At 46.2% G+C, this 14,122-nt stretch overlaps 1 protein-coding gene across 10 annotated transcripts in view; it reads right to left on the bottom strand.

The window, feature by feature from the left end:
* The window catches only part of RAD51B (RAD51 paralog B), a 708,971-nt gene that overhangs the window by 282,110 nt on the left and 412,739 nt on the right, over positions 1–14,122 (bottom strand). For all 10 annotated transcript variants that reach the window (XM_021099935.1, XM_005656349.3, XM_021099939.1 and 7 more), the window contains one exon: positions 6,253–6,349. In XM_021099935.1, the coding sequence (XP_020955594.1) occupies positions 6,253–6,349 (97 nt within the window). The remainder of the gene's footprint in view (positions 1–6,252; positions 6,350–14,122) is intronic.

The raw sequence follows: 14,122 nt of genomic DNA, 5'->3' as shown, positions 1-14,122 counted from the left end.
TCCAAATCTAGGATTGCACGGGAGAGGCCCTGACTTCCATTCCAGCGCCCTCCGCCTCTCCCTCACTCTGTGGCCCTTGGGCAGCTCCCTTCTCCCCCTCCAGGCTTCACTTGCTTGAGGTGGGTTAAATGATTCATCACCTGAAGACATTCTTAAAATACTATGGAAATGCTGATGTTGACAATGCTGACCATTGTTGATATTAATCTTGTGGTCACATGGTGATACTTCACACTTTCAAAAAACTGACTATAACCAACCTGCACCACGCCCGTGCGAGGTGGATTTTTAAAGCCGTTCCACCCAGCGCGCATCTGTACATGGCCCTACCCAAGCCAGTGAACATTTAGTTTGGGGTTGGGCTGCGGACGGCCTTGGAGCCAAAGTGTGGACAGAGTTCTGTTAACTTGACCAATCCGCCCCAAAGATTGTGGTTAATGGATCACAAATTTGGGTAATGCTGGACAATAAATTACAACTATAATAATAAAGCGGAAAGTACACACAACTTAAGCAGAAACACCAGTGTTTTTTTATCGGAAATGAAAAAAACCATTGATCATAGCAACTGTCTGAGATTAGCAGGGAGCCACATTTTCAAACATCCTGCACTAAATCCAGAGCAGATCCAGCTGGAAAGCAAGAGTGGAAATAAAACTTGAACATTCATACCAAGCTTTGAAGTCTGTCTCTTTCACAACCACGAGTCCCTGATTCGTCCCAACCATTCTGAGCTGGTTTTGCTTGTTGAATTTATTTGAGAAGAGACACAAGCCATGCACTTGCACATCATCTTTCAAACGGACTCCAGCTTTCTGCAGGGATGGTTTGCGGGGAATATGAATCTCAGGATGCTTTCTCTTGCACATGAAATCAGCCGTCAGTTCAACCAGCATAGAAAGACTTGTAGTCCTAAAACTAGAAACCCCTCTTCGCTCTAGTAAAAACTACTTTTTCCCTCTTGTTCTTTCCTTGACCCATCCAAGCACATTTAATTTTTAGTGTTTAAGGCTATTATCTCCCGAAACCTATTATTACTAGACAAAAGGATATTCATATGCCACCCGAGGCTCCTAAAGGGGATGGCGTCATCTCATTGAAGTTGCTGCTGTCCCAGTAAATCGACAGAGGAAAGAAAGCCAATCGTCTAAGATGAATGGAGCTTCGATCTTGCACGGGGCCCACTGGACTGCCATGTGTCAATCTCCCCTACCGACTGTGCCTGGGTGGAAAGGGGCTCAGCCAGTCCTCCGGGCAATTCCTAGGTGACTTCAGAATAGGCCATGGTGTCTTAGGCCAGCTGGACTGTTAGAGCCTTTTTCTACTGATCCCCAGGGGCAAAGGGTTGTTCTCTATGCCTGAGGTCCAAACATGTTTAGTATCTTCATGGCCACCAGGAAGAACGGTCAAGGGCATCTGAGACACATGTCCTTGGCCACAGAACCGTCATAATAACTTCGTGAGTAACCAGTCACCAAACTCCATGATAACCTGTACACCTGAGTTTCTGCCAACAGCACAAATCACTGAGGAAGGGAATTTCCGTCGTGGTGCAGCGGAAACGGCCAACCAGGAAACATGAGGTTGAGGGTTTGATCCCTGGCCTCACTCAGTGGGTTAAGGATCCAGTGTTAACATGAGCTGTGGTGTAGCTCACACACACGGCGCGGATCTGGCATTGCTGCGGCTGTGGTGTAGGCCGGCAGCTGTGGCTCCGATTAGACCCCTAGGCTGGGAACCTCCATATGCCGCAAAAAGGACAAAAAGACACACACACAAAAACAAACAAAGAAACACATACAAAAAAATCAAATTGCTGAGGAAGAAAATACTTTGATTCACACTGATCAAGAACAATGTCGATCATAAAGTCAAAAATTCCAATTTCTGTCCTTGGGTTCACACTATAACTTTGGTCACTTTGCCCAAGTCTCCACCAGTCCATTCCCCCACCTGAAGGAAACGTGTTGAAAGAGGCTGAAAATGGACGAGCATGCTTCAAGGATGACGGGTTATTTCAACTAAATAGGAAAAATTCAATTTGCCCCTCCTTCCATCTCAAGGCACAAAACTGTGGGGCAGGAGCAATGCTGGGAGCATCCTGTGGGGTCCGCGGCACCCTTCTTTGGTTGTCCCACCTGGACCCTAGCAGTGAACATGGGTCTTCATAACCCAAGCAACAACCCAGCCCCAAATTAAGTAAGGGAAAAAAATACACCCCCCCAACACAAAAACAAAGGACTCTCAACTCTACAAACCCTGGGAGGGCAACAGCTGGTCAGCCGAGATTAAAGGAGCGTGAGAGAACACCTCTCCATCCCCGACTTCTCCTCCCCCGTAGAGGTCCCCGCAGCTGGCCAGGGCTCGCTTTTACAGCCCTGCGCCGATGACCTTGTTCCAGCCAAGATAGGAGCTCCTTTGATCTCAGCAGGGGGAGGCCCTGGGCCCGCAGCTGGCAGATATTAATAGTACAGGATCCGCTGGTGTGGAAGAGATCTCTCAGTTGGGCCAGGCCACTTGTATTCCCTGCTCTGCGTCAGAGCAGACGGGACTTCATTTCCCCGAATCAGCCCCTGCTGGGTCCTTCTCCCGGGTCAACTCAGATCATTTTCTTGCTGGCTTCTCTCGGGCCGCTTGTTCTCACCCCAACTGTTTTCAAGGGAGCGCTGTTTGAGCCCTGCCCCCTGCTCTGCAGCTGAAATCTATTACGGGACAGGGCGAACCTTGGGCTCACCCCCTCACAGTGTGCTTCTCACTCTCACCAGCTTGCACACACTTGTTCTTGGGTACACGTTTGTGTGAGAGAGAAACACGAGATGGCTGCAACCTACGCCGCGGCCGCAGCCACACTGGATCCTTTAACCTACTGCACCTGGCTGGGGATGGAGCCCGAGCCTCCATAGTGACCTGAGATTTATAGGCAGGTTCTTAACCCACTGTGCCACAGTGGGAACTCCATGATGATCTTCTCTATTAGGTTTAATCTAAGATGAAAAGATCACTCTTCCCACCCTGTAAATCAGAATTTGAAAACCCCATCAACCTTCAGACCCATATCACAACCTTACAACGTGAGAGCTAGAAAAGATTTCAGCCATGTTACATTCATCCAGTCTGTCATTTCACAGAAAAAAGCCGAGGCCTAAAGTCACCAAAAGGCCTGCCCACGATCACAGACCTAATAGCACAACGGCAAAGTCAATACAACTTAAAAGATACTTTAAAAAGCCAAGAGAACAAATTATGCACATTAATCACAGTAACTCTAAGAACCACTGCAATATATCTGAATTAGGTATAAGTGTCCTAAGAAATGCGTGCATTTTCATTTGCTGGTAAGGAACTTCATCATAGACTTCAAGAAAAAAAAAATTCCATAGCCTCTTTACCTGCTTAGCTATACAAGGAAAAGATCTGGAAAAGTCAATTATTTGCATTCTCCCTTGGATTTTATAATAAGGAAAAACTGTGTAAGAACAAGCTGGTAACTTTCCCTTGGCCATGAACACGACTTTATCATTTTCTTGAAGCGGCCAGAGCAATTTCCTTTGTATCTTTGTTTTGCTCCTATTCTTTGTTTGAGATAAACCAGGAAGCTAGGACAAAGCAAAGTCCTCTTACTTGCTAGGTTTCAAATAAGGAAACGAGAAATTCTCTTCTGGTCTCCTCCTCAGAACTGAACACATGTATGTGCATGTGATAATTACAGTAATTTTTAATCACATTCAGAGGTGCTTTCAGTGATACTTATGGCTAATGGTTCTTACACGGCATTTACTATGGTATTAGTTCAGCATTCATTCACTGCCTGCTTTGTCCCTAGACCTTTGCTGGTCACTCAGGTACAACACGGATGTCAAAAGAATACAAGACAAACTGTGTCCTTCAAAACAAAACAAAACAAAACAAAACTAAAACATTAACATTCTAGTGAGGAAGCCATGAAAATTTAGAATTTTTTACGGTCTTTCCTTTATATTGCTGATCGGGTAGGAGGGCCACAGAAGACGGAGGGAGAGGGAGATGCAGACTAGAACAGGCAAGAAGCTTTTGTGGAAGAGGAGGTCTTTTTTTTTTTTTTCCTCTTTTTGTCTTTTCTAGGGCCGCTCCCACGGCATATGGAGGTTCCCAGGCTAGGGGTGTAATCGGAGCTGTAGCTACCGGCCTACGCCAGAGCCACAGCAACTCAGGATCTGAGCCACATCTTCGACCTACACCACAGCTCATGGCAACGCCAGATCCTTAACCCACTGAGCAAGGCCAGGGATCGAACCTGCAACCTCATGGTTCTTAGTCGGATTCGTTAACCACTGCAACATGACGGGAACTCCATGGAAGAGGAGGTCTTTAAATTAACCTTGAAGGAGCAGGAGGATTGGGGAAGGAAAGGAACGGTCCAAGTGAAAGGGGGAAAATGCTTTCTAGAAGGATGCTGTCTCTGCAGAGGGAAGAGAGAACAGGCAGAGTCGGCCCCACAGGGTGGAGAAGCTTCATGGAGGGTGAGGAGGAAGGAGAGGACAGACTACCAACAGTTAAGAAGCATCCACTTAATCTAGGGGTTTTCTGGGAAACCGATCCACTGAAAAGACAAGGAACAAAACCTGATTTTTAGCATTTGCTGATTTCCATGGTGTAAATTCTTCCACCCTGGTTGGTTTCAAGTTCAAAAACCACATGCCTGAACATTTTAAAATCAGCTTCTTGATGTGGGCCATCCTCAGTAAGTGGGCCAACACAACTGCAAGATTCCTAGGTGAGGCAGGGAAAGGCAGCCAGAAATGGAGGAGTTTAATTTGGTGGCGGCGGGATGTAAACAGTCGAGGCTCGAGTTGGGAAGTCTGTTTTGGAATTGCTTAAAAGAGTGTAATTGTGAGTTTTTATTTTTATTTTTTTTTCTTTTTTTGCTATTTCTGTGGGCCGCTCCCACGGCATATGGAAGTTCCCGGGCTAGGGGTCGAATTGGAGCTGTAGCCACCCGCCTGTGCCAGAGACACAGCAACGTGGGATCCGAGCCGCGTCTGCAACCTACACCACAGCTCACGGCAACGCCGGATCCTTAACCTACTGAGCAAGGGCAGGGACCGAACCCGCAACCTCATGGTTCCTAGTCGGATTCGTTAACTACTGCGCCACGACGGGAACTCCAATTGTGAGTTTTTAATAGGTCAGCTGATCACCATACTCTTTACAAGAAAGAGGGGACAGATATACGTAGCAAGAAGAACCAAGTAGACCTGATGACAAAAGGAGTGAATGGAGGGAGTGATGGCAGATGATTCAGCTTTTCGGCCCAGGCGACAATGGATGACGATGCATCACTGGGTGTGGAAATGGGATACACAGAGCATTCTACACTTTTTATAATTAAATAATTCATTTTCACTCTGAAAACCACCACTGAGAAGCAGGGTTGTGGTCCTTGCAGAGACCATAAACAGAAAACCATGTGGGTAGTTAGGACCCTCACTAGGCTTAGACATCTCGTCTGATCCACCATGAACAGTGCTCAGAAAATGCCAAGGGCAGAGGGGCCTGAAACAGCTCTGCTCATCCAGCCAGGCCCGTAGCATTCTGCCTTGAGAGAAATCAGACTGTAACTAGCAGAACTCAGAAATGCCAAATAAGAACTTTCAATAAAACTAGAAACCACACTGGCTCAGCAGTGTAATTCCCCTAGCTACGTAAATCAGAGCCAGCCTGACCTTTGCTAGCATGGGCGGGCGGAGAAAAGTTTGCAGGTTTACCAGTGTGGAGAGTTTGTCTTCGTCTTTCTGTAAAGCTGACTGGGAAAGCCACGTCTGCAGCACATGATACTGGCGTACACGTTCTGGCCAGTCCAAAAGTACCCAGCACCAACAAAAGGCCAAATTGCTAGGGGACCACAGCTACAAGCAACAGCTGAGCCTCAGTCTCAAAAACAAAGTCATGGAGCAGTTCACCAGCCCTCAGACTGAGGACCCAAAACAACCTACAGAGGAGTGACAAGCCTTAGGCAGAGGTGATGGATGTCTATGAAGATGACTCAGGTGAAACAAAAAGGAAGCTCACTTAGAGCAACAGAGCAAAAGACTCTCCAAATATCAGGGCTCAGAGGCCGGGGAAGGTGGCTGAGCCTCTATAGCCAGGCTCCAGCTGGATTCGCTGGCCAGGGCCTCTTAGCTGTGCGTCTCAGCTCTCAACAGGAGGCAGGGAGGCCGTGGCAGGGCTGTATGTCAGTGTCAAGTTTCAGCCCCTCTAGGACAGATCCCTTACCTTCAGACAGGGACAAATCATCAGCTGGAGACACCAGGTCTGCCTGAGAAGCTAGGGCTCCGCTCAGATGGGTTGTAATTTGATTCGTCAAGATAACCTGTGAACAGACAAGGAGAAGGTGGAGGGAAGGGGGAAGAGAGAAGAGCAAATTAATTATTAGCGCAATCAAAAGCCAGACTGTGGTTCAACGGAAGACGGATAAATGCACAGGTAGGAAAACCCTAGCTCTGACTTTCATCAATTTTATCTCTAGGGCACAATAGCTGGCAAAGCCTCTAGGTCATTCAGAAAACCAAGAAAACAGATGGATTTTTTGGGGAGAGGGGGTGGGCAGTGCTGGCAGCATGTGAAACTCTCCAGGCCAGGGATCAAACCCACACCACAGCAGTGACGACACCAGATTCTTAACTTGCTGCACCACTAGGGAACTCCCAGACTGACCTTTTTCAGAGCTTAAACCACAAATCAATTCCTTCTAAATGCTGAGTAAACTGGGACTAAGAGGTGTTGCCATATTAGCTGAATAGTTGAAGGCCAACCAGAGGATTAAGATGCCTGTGTATATATTTTATCATTTTTAAGATTATATCCACAACGTATGCTATTACTAGCCCCGAAGAAAAGCAATAATTTAACATCTGGGTACCTGGGGCTCCTTCCCTTGTCAACTCAAAAGTCGGAGTTTTATTTCCAAATGTGGGAAATAAGAAAAAAATTCATCTCTAAAAGAATAGCACTCTTCTTTCTAAAGAAGTTGAATTTTTAACAAAAGAATTCCCAAGTCTCACTATGTTTTTAAAACACAAGTGAACAGAATCCTACCTCTACAAAATAAAGTTCACAACATCTACAATTCCTAGAAAGGACTCTAAAATTACCTAATTCACCTGGTTTATTTCCACATGCTATTTTCACATGTGGTTCTGTCAAGAAACTATTTTTTCCTTAAGACCCCTCATTTATAAAACTGCCTCTGTTGTCTAGAAACCTAAAGGAAGAATAAACCACAGACTCTCTCCTGGAAAACTGCAGCATGACTAGAAAACACCACAATCACTTCCCAAGGTTTGGATGTTCCCATCATGGCCATCTTGGTCCTCCGAGGAAACGTCGTGTCTCAAAAACGAGGCATTTACACCAAGACGATGCATCTCACCGGACCATCGTGGTCTGTCCCGAGGGTCAGCTATGGCTTTGCTTCCCCCCTGATTTGAGCAGAAATGAAATCGTCTCCATTCTTTACTGTCCAGCTTTTCAGCCACACCTCTGTTGCTGTCCCTTGAATGGAGCCATGGCACGTTATAAATCCTCTATCAACGGCAGCTTAATTGAGGGCTGAGAGGCGAGCAGCATGGCAAGGTCAGGTAAAGACACCAAGTTCTCTATTAGCAAAGACAGCCTCGTCAAGGTCTTTGTGTGTCAACTAGGCTTGGGTAGTGTCAACTAGGCTTCGGCTACTCGGCAGTGAGGACCAGCAATTGCATTTTCCACTGAGTATTTGCTAACCTTGTTCCTCGTATTTTGTCTTGCTCATTGTCATCTGGACTGGAAAGAATCACACATGATATGCCTTCTATGAAAATGACTGGAAATGGCCAGATGACAGCCTGCTCTTTTAAGAAACAAATATTCACATTCAGGAGCATGAATAAGAAATTAGGTTCATTTTCTCTTTATAGGGTACATGCTTTGGAGTTCAAAAAAACTGAGCTCAATTCTGACGATGACCCTGGGAACCTTGGGAAAGTTACTTAGCATCTCTGAACTTCATCTATTCATAGGTAAAGTAACACCCATCTGAGAGAAGTGTTATAAGAATTGAATGAGGAGTTTCTGCTGTGGCTCAAGAGGAGCACTTGTTAGAGGTGTCTTGGAAGCAGTGGCATGCAGGTTCGATCCCCGGCCCAGCACAGTGGGTTAAGGATCTGGTGTTGCCACAGCTGGGGCTTTAGTCGCAGCTGTGGCTCAGATCTGATCCCTGGCCCAGAAATTCCATATGCTGCAGAGCAGCCAAAAAAGAAAAAAAGAATTGAATGAGATAATCAATGTAAGGTATTTAATACAGTGTCTGGCATATGGTAAATATCCACTAAGGGGAAGCCCTTGCTGTTGCTATTAGTTCCTTCAGAAAGATGTTACCTAGGTTAATAAATGATTAATGAAGTTATATGCCACAAGATTCAGACAACTGGACCTAATAATGAAGCATGAAATCACAATTTCCTACATCAGAATATACTTCGGTACCTAATCATTTCTACCAATCTTAGTCTTTCCTAAGTTTTATTTAATTGCAAAAAATTTGTGTAAAAATATCAGTAAGAAATAGACAGTGATTACTTAAAGTGACACCAATAAGAAACTGGCATTGTTTGGAGAACAATGTGATTTTTCTACCAATGAAGAAACTCGTGTGTCTATCTGTCATAGTATAAAAAATGTGAAGCTTCTGAGATATCTAGATATGTAAGCTCTGTTTTTTAGGGGAGGGTCTCTTCTAAAGGAAGCCTTGGTGAAAATGATTAGAACACCAAGTGATATGGTAACAGTAACCAGAAAAAAAAAAAAATTGAATATTAACCATGGAAAGCATGTCACCACATATACAGGGGAAAATAAAGAGTTGTAGGCTCTCTGTGTCTTCTTTAGAAACTTGCAAGTTAAAAGAGAAGACATTTAGGAGTTCCCGTCATGGCTCAGCAAAATGAACCTGACTAGTATCCACGAGGACTGGGGTTCATTTCCCAGCCTTGCTCAGTGGGTTAAGGGTCCAGTGTTGCTGTGAGCTGTGCGTAGGTCGAAGACACGGCTCTGATCCTGTGTTGCTATGGCTGTGGCCGTGGTGGAGGCTAGCAGCTGCAGCTCCGATTTGACCCCTAGCCTGGGAACCCCATATGCTGCAGCTATGGCCCTAAAAAGCCCCCCCCCAAAAAAAAAGAGAGAGAGAGAGATTTACTAAGATATTCAGACCACTTTTCCTCAATCGTATTCTTATTTCACTGGTCCTATATTGGAAACGTGTGCTGAGATGATGATTTTATTGTGTATAACTAATAAAATGACACCCTGCTGAGCCTAAAACCACAGATGTGTGTCCAAAGATACCGGCTCCTGGTGCCACTTCCAATAGAAGAGCGGACAGAGAAGAAAACATTTTCCTCCCCAATGGCAAAAGGACAAGCTCCTCCGTGCTTTTGCTAATAACCCACTCCCTTTTCATTACAGGCCTGAAAACCAAATCCCTGAGGGGCTACAGAGCCCCCAAACTCAGGGGGTTGCTCTTACTGAATTGTTGTGATTTGCTAAATCTGTGATCAGCAAAATGGGAATGGGAACACTTCCAAACAGCATCGATTACAAATAATCACGACTTGGGCAGAAGCCTATAGATGTGTTGTCCTCTGAGGCCATCTGGAGATGCGAAAACTACACTCCTGAAATAACTTCTCAAATATGACTACAGATTATTAAACTCAGTCTTCACACTATCTGCTTTCCCCAAAATGAATTCTGACTGACACTTCAGAGGGGCTTTCCTGCTGTTCTGCTCCACTGGAAAGATGATGGCTTCTGACACTCGGTGCTAAATTTGGACAAGAGCGCTGTGCACAGTGATTAGGCTCAGGGCTGTGGAGTCACATTCCTGAGCTCAGATCCCGGGTTCTCCCGCTTACTGTGCGACGCTGGGCAAGATTCCCAACCTCTCTGGGTATAATCCTTACCTCAGAGGGTTTTGAGGAGTAAGCTGGATAATTCACATAAAGTCCTGAGCATAGGGCCTGGCCAGTGGTAAATGCACCAATGTTAGCTCCCATCCCAGTCTTCAGTGATCCTTTGCTGATTTATACCTTGTTTAGACAGAAAACCCAGGCCCTGATCCCCTTTTGTACACATATAGTACACGGCTGACAAAGAAGAAATATTTGCTGGTGATATATGCTCAAAGAGCAATAAAAATTTAATTGAAAGCACATATTGTTGCCATTTCTCTAAAAGCATGACTTAATTAAAATATACAATACCCACCTCCCATCTGCTACTGCCATCAATTTCAAATCCAAAGGCCCGAGTGAGACACTTGTACTAAGGAGAAGTTTTGTTTTTGCTCTCTTTTTTTTTTTGTCTTTTTTTTTTTTAGGGCCGCATCCATGGCGTATGGAGGTTCCCAGGCTAGAGGTCGAATCGGAGCTGCAGCTGCCGGCCTACACCACAGCCACAGCAACGCCAGATCCAAGCTGAGTCTGCGACCTACATCACAGCTCATGGCAATGCCGGATCCTTAACCCACTGAGGGAGGCCAGGGATCAAACCTGCGTCCTCATGGATGCTAGTCAGATTCATTTCCGCTAAGCCATGACGGGAACTCCTGCTTTTGTTTTTTGATGGTTGTGATTACATCTGAAGCCAGGAAGAAATGGAATCCAGCTTAAAGTTTACTCTTCAGGCAAGAGAACATACCATCTACCTACTGGGGGGAATAGGCAGCCCTCTATGTTGTAAGAAGTGACTATTAACTCCACTCAACACTCACTCCCAGGGCTTCTGGGCAATCCCGCTTGGTTGGAGGATGCTTTCAGTATGTGAGAATAGGAAATGACTCCTTGTGTCAGGTCATATACACCTTAAGTCTCATTTTGAGTGCTCCCCCACACTCCCCGAGGCAAAATGGGGGGAGGGACTTTCTCCTTGCAGAGCCCAGGCTTCTGGGTTCCAAGTTCCCCTTGCATCATCCAACTTCTCTAAATGCATTCTACTTGGCCTTTCAGTGTACTGTCACACTGTCCTTCAATACCTTAGCTCAATTTAAGGCAACAGGGAAGCTCTCCAAAGAAGAAAACTTCAGAGTACCAATTCATAAATAACCTAATAGACCTCGCCTTCACAGAGAGTGGGACTTACAAGCCAGACAGCAGTGGTGGAGAAACAGGAACCCGTTAAAGACCAGATGAACGAGGCAGGCAGATGAAGATCATCTTGATCAGAAGGCGGAAGGTCCCGGGGATGAAAACCCAGCCAACACACAAACAAAAATATAGGACTCCTTTCCATGGAGTATCCAAAAAAGGTAGCTTACAGAAGCTACAGATAAGAGGGCAGGAACAGAATAAGCCAGTCCGGAGAACCATCAGCGCCACTGGTCAGGGGACTGGTAAGCTGGAATCCACTGACCAGTTGCGCCTGACTCTGCTAGCCTCTGTGTCCAGTGTGGACCCCCTGCTTTCAGCTGGTGCATCTTTCTTCAGCTATGTCAAGGCCAGACTAATCTAGCTATACCCACACCCCACTCATGCCTCCTGCTCCTGCCCCAGAGTAAACCCTGCCTCTGTATGTGTCTAGTCTGATCTACCCTCCATTGACATATTAAAGAAGCATCTTCACTGGGACCTCCATGAGCAGCCCCTGACTACAGCGAGCACTGGAAAAGGGTGAACAGAGAGAAGTGGGACATGCCTGCAGAAATCAGAGTGGGGAACTCAAGGTACAGCCTTTAACAGAGACGCTCCTTTTATTTGACTCTTGGAAGGTGACAAAGAGGGAGTCTGTGATCAGCCAGGAATGGAAGACGTTGGAATGGGATATCTGCCCCTGTCTGGTCAACAGAAGAGAGATTCATGGTCAACAAAACAATAACGCAATATTTCTCAGTGAGAATCTTTGATGGATCTAGGAAAGTGGCACATGCCTTCATTCAGCTTTCTGTGGGGGCAGGTGAGAAGCAACTTTTCTAATTTCCACCTCCCAAGTGAGCCCAAGTCAGCTGTCTGAGATTAACATGTCAGCTAAGAAAAGGGGTGTGTAGGCCCCCTGCCCATTCTCCCTCCTAAAACAGCACTGGGCGGAGAAGAAGAGAGAGAGAGGGACCCTCAGCCCGGAACCCTAGGTGGGTCCAGGCCTTGATGCCCTGGTCTTCTTGATGCCTTCCATCTAATAAAAGTAACACACAACGAGATCTAATGCCTAGAAACACATGCAACGATTATGAAAATGCTACTCTGTGACAAGCCCAATCTTGGGACAAGAGTCCCTTCAGCCTCGGATGCTCAAAATTACCATGAACCAAGTAGCTTCCGCCTCTACCCAAGTGGCAAGCGTTTGAGGCAATCCTAGCCGAATTCTGCCAGTTGTCTTGGTGGCTTTTCGGTGGCTTTAGATGCATGTGGCTTGTCATTTCCGAAACCCATCAGAGGCTTAAAATTAACTAAGGCTCTTCATGGAACTCACATCTGGATGCAAAGGAGTCCGCTGGGCTAGAGTAATCATCAGGCTACCTCAGGTGTCTTGGGGACATTTCTATGCCCAGAAGGACACCCATTTCCTCCTCTGTCCCACTCCCTTCCAGGTATATCAGACACCTGCTCCAACCTAACACAGAGAATCAGAGAAGGTTCAAGATCACTATAACTGGGGCTGAAGGGCTGGGTGCAGTGCTTGTCTTGAGGCTCACAGCTCCCAGGTAACCAGGCAGCCCGCTGGGTAACCTGGCCAGCCAGAGAAAGGGCCCCACCTGAGGGAGAGAGGTGACTTCGTGGCTGACTCTGCTCCCAAACTGCCTGGCTGCTGCCAAATCCAGCACATTCACACTGACAGGGCTCTCCTTTGCACAGGTTCTGAAGGTATCGTTATAAATACTGTTTTTATATTAAAAATGGTCTGCTGAAGGTACACTTTTGCAAAATGTTACTTTTTGGTATCGAGAATGATCCTACTCGCCAGATACCACAAGGATGGAACCTTTCCTTCTGCACACAGGCCTTGAATAAGTCAGAAATTCTGAGTTTTAATCCTGGCTCTGTTAAGGGGTGCGGAATGACTTGCTTTTAAGGAGACAGAGGCCGGAATTTTCCTGTGAGAAATGGTTCAGGTTCACTGAGTCCTTTCATCACTGAGGCTTGAGAGAAAGGCCCTGGAGTGGTTTTCACCATCCTCTTCTCTTGCTTCCCAACCATGACGGTGTCTGCCCCGACCCATCTGCTGGGAGTGAGAGAGAAAGCGGGGGAGAGGTGGGGAGAGGAGAGCAGTGGAGGGCAAGAGGCAGAAGGAGAAGGCCAGGAAGGCTGAGAGGGGTGCTCTGGGTGCAGGGCCCCCCCCCAGAGCAGGTCTAGAAAGCCACACTCCCAGACCCACACCCCCACCCCTTCCCTTCTCATCACCTCCAGCTTTGAAAGGAGAGAGCCGATACTTGAGGAAAGTCAGACCAAATATTTCGGAGTTTGAGCATCATAGATCTGGTTTTACTATTCACTGGCTTCGTTTTGCCAAGCTCTGGAAAATGATAAATCATTCCATTATGAACAACAACAAAAAAAAAACAAAAACGTGTTTTTCTTTAGCTTCAGCTCAGAGAATATCAACTGTCAGCTCTAGAATAAAGAACTGATAGGGTTTTAGCATTCCAGCCTGCTATTTCCAGCCTGAAGGTCTGCATGGCAACAGTTTTTCTGGGAAAATCTGAAAGGCTATGGGGGATTTTCCTTTCGAAATATTTGTGGTAAAAGGACCAAATTTCAATTTGGCTTGAAGAAAATACCATTGTGGGAGTCAGGCAGCCTGCCTTTTCTTTCTGGCTCTGCCATTAACCTGCTGTGCAGTTTTGGGAAAAGCTCTTAACTCCTCTGTATCTAAAAGCGAGTCCATAAAAGACATGAAGCAAATGAGTGTCCTGTAATGGTAGAAGCCTGCGATGAAAAATGTTACTTATTTCAAACCGCATTAATATTCGTGCTGTCCTGGAGTTCCCTTGTGCTCTAGCAGTTAAGGAGGTAGCATTGTCACTGCTGTGGTTTGGGTCACAGCTGTGGCTCAGGTTTGATCCTTGGCCTGGGAACTTCCAGATGCCACCGGCATGCCCCAAATATACATTATATTATAT

The sequence above is a fragment of the Sus scrofa genome, chromosome 7 (assembly GCF_000003025.6).
Source record: "Sus scrofa isolate TJ Tabasco breed Duroc chromosome 7, Sscrofa11.1, whole genome shotgun sequence".
Lineage (NCBI taxonomy): Eukaryota > Metazoa > Chordata > Mammalia > Artiodactyla > Suidae > Sus > Sus scrofa.
The sequence above is the reverse complement of the archived record's forward strand: the minus strand, read 5'-3'. Positions and strand labels throughout refer to the sequence as shown.